Here is an 18,490-nt window from a genome sequence, read left to right as displayed (position 1 = left end):
GATCCCTCGCCGCTGGGGGGAACCTGCGGTGCCATCGAGTGGGCGTAGCAGTCGGGCGCCGGGGATGCTCGAGGCGGTGGGTTGAATTGTATCTGCATCTGCAGGGGACGGACAAACTCGCTGCCAGCCACCTGCGATGTGGAGGGGCGGCTGCCATCTGTGAGGGAGCGGAGGAGTCGGCGCCGTTTCTCGCATCCCACGGAGTAGATTGGAAGGATACAAAAGAGGAGCGATGACAGTGATGGACGAGAGAGGACCAGGCCTGGATTTATTTTATGTTTTGATTTTGTTTGTGCGTTTATTATTAAACTAAATTTTGATTGTCTGCCGGTTCCCGCCTCCTTCTTCCCATTAAAAATAACTTTGTTACACCTGTTTTCCAGTGTATAGGCATCTACCTTTGTTTTTTGGATTGCCCTGTCATCTTAAAAAAATTTCCTCTCAGACCTTTTGGTTACTGCTGATAAAGCGCTAATCATCTGAGATTTTAATATTCACGTTGATAATACAAATTATGCATTAGGACTTGCGTTTACTGACCTAATAAACTCTTTTGGAGTCAAGCAAAAAGTCACCGGGCCCACTCATCGTTTTAATCATACACTAGATTTAATAATATTGCATGAATCGATCTTACTGACATAGATATCGTACCTCAAAGTGATGATGTTACCGACCATTTACTTGTATCGTGCATGCTGCGTATCACTGATATTAACTATATGGCTCAGCGTTACGGTCTGGGCAGAACTATTGTTCCATCCACTAAAGACAGATTTGCAAATAACCTGCCTGATTTTTCTCAACTGCTATGTGTACCCAAAAATACACATGAACTAGCTGAAATGACTTTTAAGTAGTCATTTAAGTAGTAAAGCATATGATCAAATTGCCGCTACAAACAGTGATCTAGCCAGAAAAGAAAATCTCCCTCGCTACATTCAGACATCACATCCAGAATTGTTCTGGTAGTTACACAGATTGTCTCTTTGCTGGTCATATACAAGCTTGTCAAATTGGGCCATGATTTCTTTTCCAGGCTTCTTACAATGTCAATTTCATTCTTGAGATTTGTTAAACTGTATAATCATGATTTGGATTTGATTTGAATTTTTTTTTTATTTGATATAAAATACATGAAATCAGTCCTGGAGCAATCTAGAAAAGTAATGGGTTGAAAGACAAATGTCTCATGAGTTTCTATTTCAAATCTGAAGAAGATACCATGAAAAATGAGATTCCTGCAAATATTTTTCTGAGACTATGTCTAGACCCCCCCACCCCCACAAATATAAAAAATATTTACCCAATGTATTTAAGACTTCTACAAACTATTTAGTCATTAAACATACTACTGCATATTTTTTTCAATTATAAAACACGAGGCAGAAACTTAGACATCATATAAGTGATTTAGTTGAGCACTAGAAAAATACAATAAGAATAATTTGAGTAAGAAAAATAAATAAAATAAAACAATATTTAACTTTGTATGCCAATTACAGAACATCCTGAGATTTCTAGAACCCACACCCACTTGAACCCACAACCTTAGGTTTAGGAGTCAAACCATCAGGCCACAACTTCCCCCAAAGTGTTTGAGTAACATTCTCGTCACCGACACTTTTTACTGTTGAGTTTTCACCACTTACAGGCACCCAACTAACGGAAGCCTGTAACTCTATTATAATTATTTAAAATAAATTAGCTTTTTGCCTGACACCTATGTAACCGACTAAAGCTAATGTTTGTTTAGCATAAATATTAGCTTTAGTCGGTTACATAGGTGTCGGACATAAAGCTCATTTATTGATTTATTAAATCAAAAAGAATTTATAGATGTCGAAACTTCTCACTGCATGTCTTCTTAAAGAAGAACAGGCTATTAAGACAGACATAACAACGCGAAAGAGAAAAAGAGAAAAAAAGAAAGAAATTAAAACAACATTTATATATAAAAAAATATAAATAAATAACCAAAATGATCATGAGCGGAATTTTCCGTATTCATATGGTAATTGTTTAAGTGACTGAGTAACATAGGGGATTTGTGTGCACAAAATTCTTTTATTTTTGTGTCTGTATCCTTTTAAAGACTTTGGAACTTAAAAAAGCTCAAACTTTAATGAATTTCTAGCTTTGAGCGAAATGGTGAGATGTGTTTCAGTTGTAAGTGTACAACTGAATGCCTTACTTTATGTGTCGATGGTTCATCGTATGGATATGGAGATGGATAATTGTCCTAAAATAAATAATTTAGTCAAACACTTGAGTAGAAATGTTCATTTATTTCTATAAACAGTGAATGCTGATGGCTCCTGCAGGCCTCACCTTCAGTCATAGATCAAGGAGGTGGTTTTCTTTATTCTGTATGCATTATGGCGCTTTTCTTAATTGGTGCGTAACTAGGCCTCTTGAATTAACAATTGTGAATGGGGTCTCTATAGGGGAAAAAACGGATGGACGATAAGGTTTATACTATATCTATTCAATATCTTTGTGAGTAAAAATAATAATAATATCCTTAGAAATGGTAATAAACAGCTGAAACAAGCTCAACTGATACAACTCTTTAATTACATGCTGGACGCTGAAAAATCCACATTCGGATGCATCTAAAGCAAGCCTTTAAGCCTCTTTCTTAAAACCACTGGGTAAAACTTATTTTGTAGCATGATTCTTGTTTCATCATGTATTGAGCACATATTTATTAGACTGATAAATGTAGCATGATCCTTTGTAGAAATAATATAAGTTACATTTGGTAACCTTTGATTCAAGCTAGATTAAAAAAGTATAAAATGCACAATATATGATTTTGGGAGAAATCTTTTTTTATCATTTTTACCCATGGCCAACAGTGCTGACCTGGACTGTTGACCTTTCTGAATGATGTAATTGTGTGTGTATTGATTCGAAACGAGATGCGCTATTTTATTCTCAAATACGGGACGATTCTGTATTTTAAGGGACAGGTGGCAATCCTAATGGCATTTTTGTAAAAGAAAATGATCAAATGTGCTGCAGCTGGTTGACATTTTAAAAAAGGGGAAAGACCGATTCAGACCATATCATAGTTCTGAAACTGCACATAGATTTATAAATGAGTTGCTTCCATGGTCCGATCATGGTTGCATCTCTTTATTAGTATTACTAGACCTTAGTACTGCCTTTAACACTATTGACTACAGCATTCTTTTGAAAAGTTTGTGGGTAAATTCGGTCACTGGACAGAGTTCAGGTTCCTTGTCACTGTCATATTTTGGCTTGCTTAGTTGCAGTTTAAAAGACACTTGATATTCAGTAATATTGTCATGCACTGACACATCAGATCAGAACAAAACTTGAAATGAATTGAGCTGAACATTGACACTAATGTCTTTTAAACAGCTGTTTTATATTTGATTAAACTACTTTATAATTTATTTATAAATTGATTTATGTAGACAGTTGACCTGCTTATCGCTAAAATTACCTTTATTTATAACTCAACTGAATGAACACCAATTGTCAAATGAACTAATTGGAGCTGAGTAATGACACTGTAATGTAAATATCACTAAACAAACCTCTTTCCTAAAGCACATCCTGTGTCTTGTTTATTACAGCTGTCCAGTGTATTGCAGCATCTCCAGTGGAAGATCCTAGCTAGCTGAACTTTGCATTATTAAAACACTATTTTCCTATTTAATATTGTAAAGTGCTTTGACACAATCTGTATTGTTAAAAGCGCTATATAAATAAAGGTGACTTGACTACTGTATCTGTTGTTTATGTCTTAGTTCTGTCCCACATGCATAATGTTAGGATTCTTCTGAAGCTTTCATTCTAACTTTGATACTAAGGAAATGTGCTACACTACTACCTTCAGTAAATTATTTTCCCTACAATAACTTTGGTCATGCTCACTTAATTTATGTATTAGAGAAATGTAATATTTTGACAAGGAATAACAGGAATTACAGGTTAATTTATAATAATAATAATAATAATTATAATAATAATAATAATAATAATGATACTTTATATTTTTTGTAACTTGATGCTTTTCTATATCTTCTTACAGTATTGAGGGACAATTCTGTTATGACTTATTATTATGATATCCCATGTTTCCTGCAGTCCAACAATAGTTCAGCAAAATTTTAATGGCTGTTTTTTAAAGATTCCTCATAATGATTGTAGCGACATGGTCACCACTGAACAAGATATGTGCAACTACAATAAACTCCTAGAATAACTGTGTGTATTGTGAAAGACTGAAAGTAGTGGAAAGCTACAATATCGAGTTTGGCCAAAATGCAGACAGTTTTGATATAGCAAAAAGCTAAGTAGAGGAAAACAACAGTGTTCTAACCTCCATCTAGACTGCGAGAAAGAAGGTATCTCTTGCTAGTGGACCTTTCAATGTGGGGAGCGGGCCGATCGATGAGAGTGCTGGCCTTCTGTGTCTGGGCCTGGGTCCTTCCACTGTATCTGAACTTTGAACCCATCACCAGAAAGCCCTTTGGTGGTGGCTCAGGAGACACTAGCCTAAAACAGACCAATACAGGAAAATTTTATTGGTTTACAGATTGTGGCAGGGGGGGCGTGGTTTAGCAAAGTCTGCAGCGGGAGAAGGAATCAGGAGACGAACGGTAAGTGAGTGGTTTGGGCAAAAACTATCATCACCTGTTTCTTGTTTCAGTAATTGGCGCAGAGAGAGTATAAAACGCCAGGAGAAGCAGGCGAGAGAGAGACGGACTGCTGACCCAAGCCGGAAACGGAAACCGGAAGGAGTAAACTGAAAGTTTGTTACACGACCGTGTCAGAATAAAAGTCACCGTTTGGGTGTTTGTAAACTTTTAGTTATTTTCGTTATTAATAAACCTGTCAGCAGTCCAGCCGACCCCTCTGTCCTCTTCCTTTCCTCCCAAGAACTTTGCTACACTGGGGCCGAAACCCGGGAGGAAGAAGGACCGTCGCCGCGCCGAGGCCGCCGTGCCGAGGCCGCCGGGCCGCCCGCTGCGCCCATGCATCTACCGTTGCATAAGATGGGGCCCCAGGACGATCCGGAGGTCTTTCTGGAGCTTTTTGAGAAGTCGGCGGAGGCGTGCGGGTGGCCCCGGGAGCAGTGGCCGGTGCGCCTCATTCCCCTGCTCTCCGGAGAGGCCCAGGTGCGAACCTCCCGATCGATCCAGCTCCGGAACCTCTCACGGTCCTCCTGCTGGGCCTGGACAATGGCCTGGAAATGCCTCTCCTGATCAGTCCTCAGGTCCAGCAGGGCCTGGTGTTGTTCGCGGTGAAGGACCGCGAGGGAGGCGATGATATCCGCAAGCGGCGTGGCGGCCGGACTTTGCATGGCGGCGGCGACGGTCCTTCTTCCTCCCGGGTTTCGGCACCAGTGTAGCAAAGTTCTTGGGAGGAAAGGAAGAGGACAAAGGGGTCGGCTGGACTGCTGACAGGTTTATTAATAACTAAAATAACTAAAAGTTTACAAACACCCAAACGGTGACTTTTATTCTGACACGGTCGTGTAACACTTTCGGTTTACTCCTTCTGGTTTCCGTTTCCGGCTTGGGTCAGCAGTCCGTCTCTTTCTCGCCTGCTTCTGTCTCTCCTGGCGTTTTATACTCTCTCTGCGCCAATTACTGAAACAAGAAACAGGTGATGATAGTTTTTGCCCAAACCACTCACTTACCGTTCGTCTCCTGATTCCTTCTACCGCTGCAGACTTCGCTAAACAACGCCCCCCTGCCACACGGATATTAACGTCATTATTAATCTGCATCAGAAGGTTCAGAAAAGACAACCCCCTGTATTAATAAAAAGCTACACAGTGGTTTATAGGTAATTGTCAAATGAACCCACCACCATATCTCTATGGTATTCTGGTCTTATAATAAAATACCTAGAGCAATAGAGGACATGCCAAGAGTGGCATTCTAAGATTCTTTATCAATCTTAATCATTCATAAACTTTCTCATATATTAAAAAAAAAAGTCAGTATGACTATCAAGACATAGCCACAGACTATGTTCTCAATTGATGCCATTTAAATTTCATGCAAATGTGGGTGACCAGAAACAGAACATTTTCAATAGTATGACAGCTTCATGACATTGGGAGCTCAAACAGAAATGACTGAAAGTCATTAAAGCTAAATTCATATGACAATGGTGACCCAAGGTTCGTCACTAAGAAATGAAAAGTAAAATAATGGCTGCCACATTAACATGAACATGAATAAAGCATTGATAAAAACATTATATAAATCAAATTAGTCCAGCTAGTTTACCTGAAAAAGGTGTGGTGTTCAATGCAGACCTTCCATAGCCTCTTGGCGGCTCTGTGATTAGAAAGCTTGAAGCCAATGGTGCTCTCAAATTGCTCATACTGTGTAAAAGAAGGCGATGAACAAATCAGGTAGTTCCCTATCACTGTCTGGTCACTTTTGTCTGGTATATGTTGAGAAAAATTAAAAAAAAAAAAACATTGGTGTCAGGACTCTGTGTCTGGTTGAGCACACAGATTGGGGTAATTCTCCTTTGCTGTATGCTCTCCTGCCCCTTTTGTGTTGGAGTGTAGGGTATGGATCTTGACACTTCTGTCTGCATTCATGTAATTTTTGGTGTGAACACTTGGCTTCTGTCATTTTTAATTTCTATTTACCATATCAAGTCAAGTCAAGTCTGCTTTATTGTCAATTTCCACATGTACAGTACATACATACAGAGAATCGAAATTGCGTTACTCTCAGACCCCGGTGCATACAGATAACATTAACATTAAAGCACAAAAAATCTAGATCAAATATAAAATGTAGATACAACTATACAATAAGGGAATGTAAAAAAAGACATAATAAAATTAAAAATAAAGTTAAATAAAGCAGCGCAAGGCAAATGGCAGATAGAGTGCAAATCAATGGAGTGAACTCAATGGAGTGAACAACAGTGCAGATAAAAGATTTTTAGTGCAAAAAGAAGCTTCCTCAGTCTGATTAAAGTGACAAAGGGCTCAAGAGCAGTTATTTTATTTAACTGTGATGAGGTAGTGGAATGACATCAGTTCCATGCTGAATAAGGTAGTGACTGGTGCATGGCATCATATATTAGTTGGGGGGGGGTCTGGGGATGTGGCTGGGGCGGGGGGGTTGGGGGGGGGGGGTTCATAGCCTGGGGAAGAAAAGGGGAGGGGGGGCTGGGGATGTGGGATCTGGGGGGGATTTCATAGTTCAGTGGTGCCTGGGGCAGAAGAGGGGAGGGGGGGCAAGTTTCGGGAGTGAGTTCAGCTTCCTGACAGCCTGGTGGATGAAGCTGTCCTTCAGTCTGCTGGTCCTGGCCTGGAGACTCCGCAGTCTCCTCCCTGATGGTAGCAGACTGAAGAAGCTGTGTGATGGGTAGGTGGGATCACCTGTGATGCAGAGGGCTTTGCGAGTGAGACGGGTTCCGTAAATGTCCTGAAAGGAGGGGAAAGAGACACCAATGATCTTCTCAGCTGCTCTCACTCTCACGTGTTGCAGGCGTCATACCACACAGTGATGCAGCTCGACAGGATGCTCTCGATGGTTCCTCTGTAGAAAGTGTACATGATGGGGGGTGGGGCTCTGGCTCTCCTCAGTTTGCGGAGGAAGTAGAGACGCTGTTGTGATTTCTTGGCCAGTGCTGCAGTGTTTTTAGTCCAGGAGAGGTCCTCTGTGATGTGCACACCCAGGAACTTGATGCTGCTCACTCTCTCCACAGTGCTGAGTGTGTGCTCTCATGAAGTCTACAACAATCTCCTTCGTCTTCTCCACGTTCAAAGAGAGATTGTTGTCACTGCACCACTTGGCCAGGCGGCTCACCTCACTCCTGTAGTTTGTCTCATCTTTGTTGCTAATGAGACCCACCACAGTCATGTCTTCTGCAAACTTAATAAAGAGGTTGTAGTTGTGTGACAGTGTGCAGTCATGGGTCAGCAGAGTGAAGAGGAGGGGGCTCAACACACATCCTTGGGGGGCCCCAGTGTTCAGTGTGATGGTGCTGGATGTGTTGCTGCCGACCCGTACTGCCTGAGGTCTTCCAGTTAGAAAGTCCAAAAGCCAGTTGCACAGCGAAGTGTTGAGCCCCAGCTGGATCAGTTTGTAAATGAGCTGTTGGGGGATGATTGTGTTGAATGCTGAACTGAAGTCTATGAACAGCATTCTGACATATGAGTCCTTTTTGTCCAGATGTGTGAGTGCTGAGTGGAGGGTAGTGGAGATGGCATCATCGGTCGACCGGTTGGACCGATATGCAAACTGGAAGGGGTCCAGGGAGGGCGGGGAGGGCAGACTTGATGTGGTGCATGACTAGCCGTTCAAAGCACTTCATGAGGATGGGGGTAAGTGCAACAGGACGGTAGTCATTGAAGCAGGATGGAGATGGCTTCTTCGGAACTGGAATGATGGTGGTAGTTTTGAAACATGTGGGAACCACAGCCTGACTCAGTGAGATGTTAAAAATGTCTGTGAAGACATCAGTGAGTTCTGCTGCACAGTCTCTCAGTACACATCCAGGGATGTTGTCAGAACCCGGAGCTTTGCGTGCATTGATCCTGCTGAAGGATCTCCTCACACTGTCTGGGGTCAGCGTCATCACCTGGACGCCAGGAGGAGGTGGATTCTTCTGTGCAGTGGTGCTGTTTTTTGCTCATAGCGAGCAAAGAAGGTGTTCAGCTCGTTCAGCAGAGAGATGTTGTTGTCACAGGTCAGTGGTGGGGGCTTGTAGTCCGTAATGGTCTGTATCCCCTGCCACAGGTTCCTAGTGTCTCTGCTGTCGCTGAATTGATGAGCTATCCTCCTGGAGTGCTGTCTCTTAGCCTAGCTGATGCCGCAGGACAGGTTGGCCCTGGCTGTTCTCAGGCCCACCTCATCTCCAGCTCTGAAGACAGCATTCCGTGTCTTCAGGAGTCTGTAGACCTCCCCTGTCGTCCATGGCTTCTGGTTGGCCCGGACAGTGGTTTTTGTGACCGTTACATCATCAATACACTTGTTGATGTAGGCAGTGACAGTCTCTGAGTACTCCTGGAGGTCAGTGGTGTTATTGCATGTGGCAGCCTGCTTAAACATGTCCCAGTCAGTTGTGTTGAAGCAGTCTTGAAGAACCTCTGATGATCCTTCTGGCCACACTTTAATCTGTTTTTGAACTGGTTTGGTGACTTTAATGAGCGGTCTGTAGGCAGGCATTAGCATGACAGTGATGTGGTCTGAGGCTCCGAGGTGGGAGAGGGCTTTGTAAGCTCCTCTCTGTGTGGTGTAAACAAAGTACAAAATGTTATTACCTCGTGTTGGAATGTTAATGTGTTGGTGTATTTTTGGAAACACACTCTTTAGGTCAGCATGGTTGAAATCCCCAGCTATGATGAGAAAAGCATCGGGGTGTTCTGTCTGCTGCTCACTGATGTGCTGGTAGAGTTCATTTAGTGCGTCGTTCCTGTTGCTGATGTTGTTGAATGGAGGAATGTACACCGAAATGAGCAGCATAGCAGTATATTCCCTCGTTAGATAGAATGGCCGGCACTTAATAATCATAAAATATGCTCTTCTATCTCATGTCTTGTCCCTGCCCTCTTGTTAATAGTTAATTTGTCCCACCTGCACCAAATATTCTTTTTATTTGCTGCCCTATTTAACCTCCCTTTTTCTGTGTGAGTTCGACGAGTCAGCTGAACTGTGATCTGCACTTTGAGTATTTTTAAACTTATTGCGGGGTTCAGCGCAGAAAATGCATTAATGGTCCTTCCATGTGTATAGGGGAGAGCTCAGCACAATCTAACAATTTTAGAAAAGCATAAAAAGCAAAGCAGAACTATCTAAGACCAACCTGTCCTCCAACCAATACGCCCGTATAGGTCGTTTGTCCAAATCCCTGAAATACGACCCATCAGAGCGTATACTACAATTGCACCCCTATTGGCAAAAGGTCGTTTTCATATTAATGTTTTGTACTCTTTTATTTGCACTCTGATTTGCGTTTCGTGTAGCTCAGTTGGTAGATTATTGCGCTATACATTGATAGGTAATCATGCTATCATGGGTTCGATCCCAGGGAACGGATGTGCATGAAAATGTATATGCTCAATAAATCATAATTTAGCATGATTTCTGTGAGGGTTAGGTTTAGGGGTGGGGTTAGGTGTGGTCATTCGAACGAATAAGCCACCTAGTAAAATATGTAGGAAATACTGTGAGATCGGTGTAAAAAGCCTACACATTGCATTTAAATAAACGTGCGTTTTGATTGGTAATGACGTTATACGTCATTTCATGACGACAGACGCAACGCGATACTGTCATTATTTTTACGCCCGCTAGAGGGCGCTTGACTTTAAAACGTAAATATAGGTCGTAATAAGGTGCTTGCACAAACGACCTATATGGTCGTTTTTTGTTGGAGGACAGGCTCCTAAGACAGTTTGGAGATTGAATTAATTTTGAAATAGGTAAAAAAATAATAAACAGGTGCATATCATTTAAAAAAATAATAAAAAACGAGATGACAAATTTACTTCAGTCAGAAATTTACTTTTGCAATGGTTAAATAAATGTTCAGCAATTACTTTAAAAGATTTTTTAACTTTTGCACATTTATATCTCTATATAGAGAAGATATGTCAGAGAAATATTGCGCATTTTAAAAAAATTTTTGATGTGGAAATGTTTCAATGGTGTGTTACAATTAACCCTGCGTTTATGTCCTGCTCACCCCGTGTGAAATGCTTTTTAGACACTGTTTCCCGAACAAAAACAGTGCAGTTCAAACAGATGATAGAAATGAATGAGCATGAAACCGTTGAAATGAATGAACATGAATGAACATGAACACCTGAAACCGTTTTCATAACATTTAAATTTTCTGGTATGTGCAATATCATGCAGAATACAACGCAATGAAGTGAGCGAGTTTTTTCAAATTAATAATGCGGACCGATTGAACCTTTTAATAATGATGTTGTTCTAAGACCCTAGAGGGGCGAGAAGGTTAAATCCTCCCCTCTATACCCTCTTTGGACATGTCTCTAGTGCAGCAGGGCCCATTTGCAGTCAGTTGAGCTCATGTTTCTATTTCAATGAAAACTCTGCTTCTGCTTACACTGGTCTCCAATTAAGAGGGTAGGGAACCTGATCGCATTTTTAGTCAATGATTCATGCCTAGAGTTTGGGCCTGCTGACTCCCAGGTAATCCTGAGGACCTGGTCAAGCTATGTGCCCAAGGTCCCCCTCTACTCCCTTCAGGGATCATGTGGTGAGCCTGCAAGTGCTGCCCTCGGAGGAGGCAGACCCAGCCCTAGCTCTGCTTGGTCCTGTCTGAGCCTTGAGATGTAATGTAGACCGGACACAAAGCTTTAGGACCGCAGATAAGCAATTTGTCTGTTATCGAGGCAGGCAGAAAGGGAATGCCGTCTCTAAGCAGAGGATGGCCCACTGGATTAGTTAATGTGTTATTTTCACATAAACTTGCAGGTATTTTACTAGTTGAACTATCTTGTTAAACTAAAATGTGTGAAAGGTAGTGAAACGTACTGTAATATACATTCAGATATGTAGAAAACTTTTTATTACATATAGGCTATTTTTATATCATGTAATAAAGATGCCTATATATATATATATATATATATATATATATATATATATATATATATATATATATATATATATATATATATATATATATATATATATATATATATATATATATAGACTGGTGAGTGGCGCAGGTGTCACTCGTTATCAATCTCACTCCACTGGCCTCGCTCCATTCCCACGGCTCTTGGCCCCGCCCATCTCATCACAACAGTTTTAGCTGATTTCAGTTTCTGCCTGTAGGCGAGTAGAAAGGCTTACAGTTAACGAAGATCTGAACAGCACATCTTCTTTAACACTGTTACATCTGTACACCACCTCTCATTGATGTAAAATCGCGCAATTTCCCAATTGTTTCTGTGTTGCGATTTGCCCTGAACAGCTGAAAGCTGGGTAGATGGTGCGCACTGTTTGAAAAGGCGTTGTTCAGCCAGGTTCCCATGAAACACAGAGCAGCAGCATTTGAAAAATCCTTATTTGTCCGGAGAGAGCAGAAGGAGTTTGTCCGTTTTGATGGGTAAAGAGTGGAGATTCGCCAGATGGATGCTAGGCAATGGTGTTCGAAATCCGCGCTGCCTGAGCTTCATGAGTGTGCCAGCTAAATATCACGTGGTGTGTACAGACGAATATCCAGTAATTCATCTCTGGTGAAACTGATTGCAGGGACAAAAACATAAAAACAACTGTGGACGACGCCACGGAGGCTGCCATGCCCAGGGCCATCTTGTACACTTTGTACACTTCAGCTTAAGAGATAATTACTGAGCCAGTTATATCAGGGACCTGCATAGGCTGGGTTCAATAGCAAAATGGTTAGGCTGGGAGTAAGAGCCAAACCAACCGTTAGACTCAATAGGGTCCAGGACTGTAATAAACCCTTTGTATATTGCAGAAAGTGAAAGTCATGACATTTGCCAAGTATGGTTACCCATACTCGGAATTGGTGCTCTGCATTTAACCCATCCAAGTGCACACACACAGCAGTGAGAAGTGAACACACCGTGAACAAACACCCGGAGCAGTGTGCAGCTATAGACCCAGCACCCAGGGAGCAACTGGGGGTACAGTGCCTTGCTCAAGGGGGCACTATACACACACTTTACTTCCTTCCTCATATACGTCATCCGTTACGTCATACATTCAGACATAATTAATCATTATTCTATTACATCTCCCCCTTTTCAATCTATTGTTCGCCTTATAACAAACAAATGCTTTATTGTTACTTCAAGCATACACGTAACATTTAGGCAAAACATTTCCTTCCATATGTAGAACATACACAGTTTTTAATGAACCTGTATTAACTTGGATTTACTGTGAACTGCATTTAACATCTCTTAACATTTCTTAACGAGTGCCCATACTATATGATTATGTCTCTTATCTTTCTTTCCTCATTTATAGGTCCAGGACTTGTGGTGGTCTGCTAATCCTGCCAGACCTGGTTCGCACCAGTCTGTCAGGAGATGGATTTGTTCCATATTGTTCTGGAACATCTGGTGTTTTGACAACACTCAGTGTTGTTGGTAGTGCGGTCTCTTGCTGTGGGGTATTTACAGATGTTGTTATTGGTGCTTTCCCCACTGGCACTTCCTGTAGGTGGAGTCTGTTTCGGCGTAACATACCCCCTTGCTCTGTCTCCAACAGATAAGATCGTGGTGTGACGCTTCCCTTCATCACAGTTGCCTTTGTCAGCCAGGATTTTTGAGTGTCCATTTTGGTGAGGACCTGATACCCTGGATATAGGAGAGGTAGGGTTTTCACACCATGATGCTGGTTGTAGTAATAAGCTTGTTCTATTTTTTTGGCTGCATCATTTCTCTCTATGACTTTTTTGTTTGGCCATTTAGGTAGCAGATTACTATCAAGGGTGGGTAAGGTTGTCCAAATTTTCCGACCCATCAAGAGTTCTGCTTGACTGGCACCTGTACTACTGCATGGAGTAGATCTGTAACACATAAGCGCCAGGGGGGGTCTTTTTGCTTTAGAATTATTTTGGCTATTTTTATGACTCTTTCAGCATGCCCATTTCCTTGTGGGCAAGCCAGTTCTTTGAACTACACATTGGTGAATTGTGGCCCATTGTCACTGACCACCTCCTCAGCTATACCATAGCGGGCAAAGGTGGCTTTTAGTTTTCTCACTACCTGTCTACTGGTAGTTGTGGGCATGTGTAGAACCTCTAGAAAGCATGAGTAGTAGTCTGAAATGACAAGGTAGGTCTGTTTGTTATGTTCGCACAGATCAATTACGATCCTCTTCCATGGTCTTTCGGGAAGTGTCATGGAAATGAGTGGTTCTCTGGGCTGAGATCTTCTCATTTCTTGGCTGGACTGGCACGACAAGACTTTAAGCTTAATTTTGGACGATATACTGGGCCACCACATCGATGTGTTTGCTCTTACCTGGGATTTGCTCAGACCCTGATGCCCATCGTGTATGCGATCTATGAACTCCGCCCTCAGTTTTCAGGTATGATCATTCTGTTGCCCCTGGTGACAATTCCATCTAGAGTGGAAAGTTAATTTCTCACGGGTAAAAAGTCTCTGGCCATCGGATGCACCCTGACTATTTGTTCAGGCCAACCTGACTGAATATATTGATTACCTTTTGCAGGCTTTCATCTTCATCTTTCAGGCTTTTCATCTTGTTGGGCTGGACCCCATGTCCATGTTGATTTGACTTTCAGCATATCGTAGAGTGGCCGTCCCACATCTGCTAAGTTAGGGATGTACTTTCCCAGGTAATTGATCATCTCGAGAACTCTTTTTAACCCCTGGGTGTTATCAGGCGGAGGCATTTTGTTAATAGCCGATACCTTGGCTGGGTCTGGCCGTACCCTATTCGCACTGATTTCATGGCCCAGGAAGTGCAGCTTCTCTTGCCTCATCCTACATTTCCCTGTGTTTAACCTCAGGCCAGCTGATTGTAATCGTTCCATCACTAACTGTAGTCATTGGTCATGCTCCGTCACATCCCTTCCGTGGATGATATTGTCATCCATGTAAACGTTAACTTTCTAGAGTGTCCATCATTTTCCTTTGGAAGATTTCAGGAGCACTGGAAATTCCAAAGGGAAGACGTTTGAAACAGTACCTGGCGAATGGAGTAATGAAGATTGTCAGTCTTTGACTGTCTTTATCCAGCGGTATTTGCCAGAACCCTGAAGCTGCATCCATAGTGGAGAACACTTGCGCCGTTCAGTTAAGCTGTGATCTGCTCTGCAGTAGGTAAAACAAACCTTTCTCTTTTGACAGCTTTATTTAACTTCCTGAGGTCGACACATATACGCACCTGTCTGGACTTTTTAGGAGCTGGCATCTGTTGCATGAGGATTTCAGCGCTGGACAGTCAGATTTTTTGTGCATTCCATTTCCACATCTGCCGCATATTTTCTCTCTTTCATTGTCTCTGGCTCTTGCAGCAGCTTCTACTTGCGTGCTATTTGTGCTTTCACTTCCTCCGATTGGCGGGTTTCTTGCACCATCATCTTGAGTGTGAGATATGAAATTAGCTGCAATTTGCGCGACAGCTCCTTGTCCTGAATTCCGACCACGATTCTGTCTCTAATGTGTTCCTCACGAGCGGCCCCAAACTCGCAATGCTCTGACAGTTCATAAAGGGAGCGGATGAGAGATTCCGCTCTCTCCCCTGGACGTTGAACACGCTGATAGAAGCATGCTCTTTCGTGTATTACGTTGCACTTTGGTATGAAATACGAATCAAACTTGCCGAGCACCAGTTCTTATTTGTCTTCATGTCCCTCCTCCTCGAAGGTAAATCAGCTGAAAATATTCTCTGCTTCGCCTCCCAGGGCATAGATAAGGGTGCTTGTACACTGCCGTCCTCCTTATCCAGTTTAGTCGCCGTTCTGTAACACGTAAACCGCTTTTTCCAGTCAGTCCATTACACTGGTCTCTCGAAGCAAAAGCTTTCAGGTGGGTTAAACTTCACCATCCCGACGATCGGCCAACTGACACCATGTAATAAACCCTTTGTATATTGCAAAAGAATACAATATAAAGTCTTAACCCTCTGGAGTCGATTAACGCGTTATGAGTCATTTTCTCCTGATAACCCCGAAAAGAACTTAAATTACACTTTCAGTTTTAATCGTACAGATAAGAGCAATACATCAATCGAATCTGTAAGGGGTCTACTTTTTTTTTGGATACAGACATAATAACAACAAAACTTTGTGCACTTATTAAATAAAGATAACAAACAAGGTGTGCTGTCTGCAGCCTTTGTCTGCGCTGATCTTCATTTACAAACACGTCATTAAAATGAACTGTAACCCCGTGAATACTCAACGAAGAGACGTGAGAGAGATATCTATAGAAAGCTTGACATGTCTACTTTTAAACCAAACAAGTGCCGCCGAAAATAGATATTCTGTGATCAAGTAATCCATATGAAAACAACGCGATGTCTGTTTTTCACGTCTCCCTTCATTTTATCTAATGAGACCACGCCCACGCGCTGAACGCGCTATTCCGATTCAAACTGAAGCGCACGGCTTGAATACGCCCATAACAGAAGAAAACGCAGCCAGACTGTTCTTCAAGTTTTTTTATTTTAGTGTTTGCTTCGCGATGAGAGGAATAAGACATAAATCACCCCAAAAAGATGTGATGTGGTTGACGATTTGAGAAATGGATTTCCTCAGAAAATAAAAAGAATGAAGCACTTTATTCAGCAGAGATCATAAACATGAGTAAGTCTCTTTTTATTTATTTATATACTTGTACTAGTTTTCACATAACGTGTAAACATTTTACTAGTTAGACTTTTTCCAAAGACTTTTTCTAAACTATAATTCCTGACTAAATGTATAATCAAGTGAAACATTATGAAGTTTCAATAACAATATACAATACTATACCATTCAAAAGCTTGATGTAAATTATATAAATGTAACAAATAGATAACTGTAACAAATGTAAAAACAATGCTGTTCTTTCAATTTATTCGCCCTAAAAAACCTGAAAAATATTCTCAGCTCTTTTCAACATCAATAATAATAATAATGATAATAATAATAACAATAAATGTTTTTTTTTGTAGAAAATAAGATTGTTAAAAGGATTTCTGAAGGATTGTGTGACTGGAGTAATGATGCCAAAAAATTTGTTTAGTCAGCTTTGATTGTTCTAATAAACTGTTTAACTGCTCCCCCAAGTGGATATTAAATTATGTTGTCTTCTCAGGTGTAAATCACAATGATATTCATGATAGTTGACGCCTACTCGCATATGACTTTAACCAACAAAAAGTGTCTTAGAAAATCTAAATCAATATATTGTTTTCTGTGAGTAAACAAGATGATTTTCACATAATTTAGAAAGAAAAATTCTAGGCTACAAGATCCAGTTCTCAAAAATCCCGGGAACCAATGTTCTGTATGTGATTTATGGCCTTATTCAAGTGATTTAACATTTTTAGTTTTTCACTAACCACGCATAACATTTTTTTTTCTCAAAAATACAATCATGTACATGCATTTCACATATTATTATAGCCCAGTTTGTGCTGATTAGTGAGATTAGACTTTACCCATTTAGATATTTAGCAGAAACTGAGAAAAGCACAAATGTCCGGGCATGACAAAACTTCTCCAGGCCCCAAAAATACCCTTAGACTCCAGAGGGTTAATTATGTTCTTTGAACTTTTACTGAAGCTATTGGTGAACTTTACAACTATTCAGTAGCCACGCTATAAACACACTTTACTTCCTTCCTCATATACGTCATCCGTTACGTCATACAATCAGACATAACTAATCATTATTCTATTACAAGGACTTCTGGCAATCAGTTAGTTTACCCTTTTTTCATTAAGATTCAAGCAATTGTTCTATTAGCACAGTCTTAATAAACTTAATAAAAATGGTCAGAATAAGTAATTCCAGGGTCACGGATAGTTAATTCTATGACCAAATTAAGAGTGTGCAAGCAACTATTGGCCAGGTTTGCAAAACCTGGCAAATCAGCCTTAGTCCACAATTTCATAAAATTGCAGATGGCAGTGGAAAGTTCTGCGGTTGATCTACTAACACAGTTCAGCTAAACAAAATCATTGGTTTCAGGTTAAAATCTCTATTCATATTTTGTGTATGACAATTCTCTGCATATTTTAAAGGGTTAGTTCACCCAATAATCAAAATTATGTAATTAATAACTCACCCTCATGTCGTTCCAAACCCGTGAGACCTCCGTTTATCTTCGGAACACAGTTTAAGATATTTTAGATTTAGTCCGAGAGCTCTCAGTCCCTCCATTGAAACTGTGTGCATGGTATACTATCCATGTCCAGAAAAACATCATCAAAGTTGTCCATGTGACATCAGAGGGTCAGTCAGAATTTTTTGAAGCATCGAAAATACATTTTGGTCCAAAAAGAGCAAAAACTATGACTTTATTCATCATTGTCTTCTCTTCTGTGTCTGTTTTGAGAGAGTTCAAAACTCTGCAGTGTAGTGATATTCGGTTCGCAAACGAATCATTCGATGTAACTGGATCTTCTTGAACCAGTTCACCAAATCGAACTGAATCGTTTAAAATGGTTCACGTCTCCAATAAGCATTAATCCGCAAATGACTTATGCTGTCCTCGAGTCAAAAACCAGTTGCATCGGTTTTCGGATCACCAGTAATTCTTTCGGACAGTTCGATTCAATAAACCAGTTGAATAAAACAGTTCACCGGTTCTTTTGCGCTCGACCTAATGACTTCATTTGCGATGATTGCCCTTGATTCAAGCCTTCAGTTTACCTGGCCTCATAACATTAGCACAGAATCAGTTCCGAATCAATCACCAAAAGAATCAGTTCGGTTCAGACGCTCTGTATGTCTCGGTTCTTGACTCGAGTCAATCATTTGTTCACTATTTGTCTCGGA

General features: G+C 41.0%; 1 protein-coding gene across 6 annotated transcripts in view; it reads right to left on the bottom strand.

The window, feature by feature from the left end:
• Positions 1-18,490, bottom strand: part of LOC132126686 (band 4.1-like protein 1) — a 342,878-nt gene that overhangs the window by 105,863 nt on the left and 218,525 nt on the right. For all 6 annotated transcript variants that reach the window (XM_059538113.1, XM_059538114.1, XM_059538119.1 and 3 more), the window contains 2 exons: positions 6,279-6,376; positions 4,358-4,533 (listed from right to left, as the gene is read on the bottom strand). In XM_059538113.1, coding sequence (XP_059394096.1) covers positions 4,358-4,533; positions 6,279-6,376 — 274 coding nt within the window. The remainder of the gene's footprint in view (positions 1-4,357; positions 4,534-6,278; positions 6,377-18,490) is intronic.

This window comes from Carassius carassius, chromosome 44 (assembly GCF_963082965.1).
Source record: "Carassius carassius chromosome 44, fCarCar2.1, whole genome shotgun sequence".
NCBI lineage: Eukaryota > Metazoa > Chordata > Actinopteri > Cypriniformes > Cyprinidae > Carassius > Carassius carassius.
Note: the sequence above shows the minus strand (reverse complement) of the source record. Positions and strands in the feature narration are given on the sequence as shown.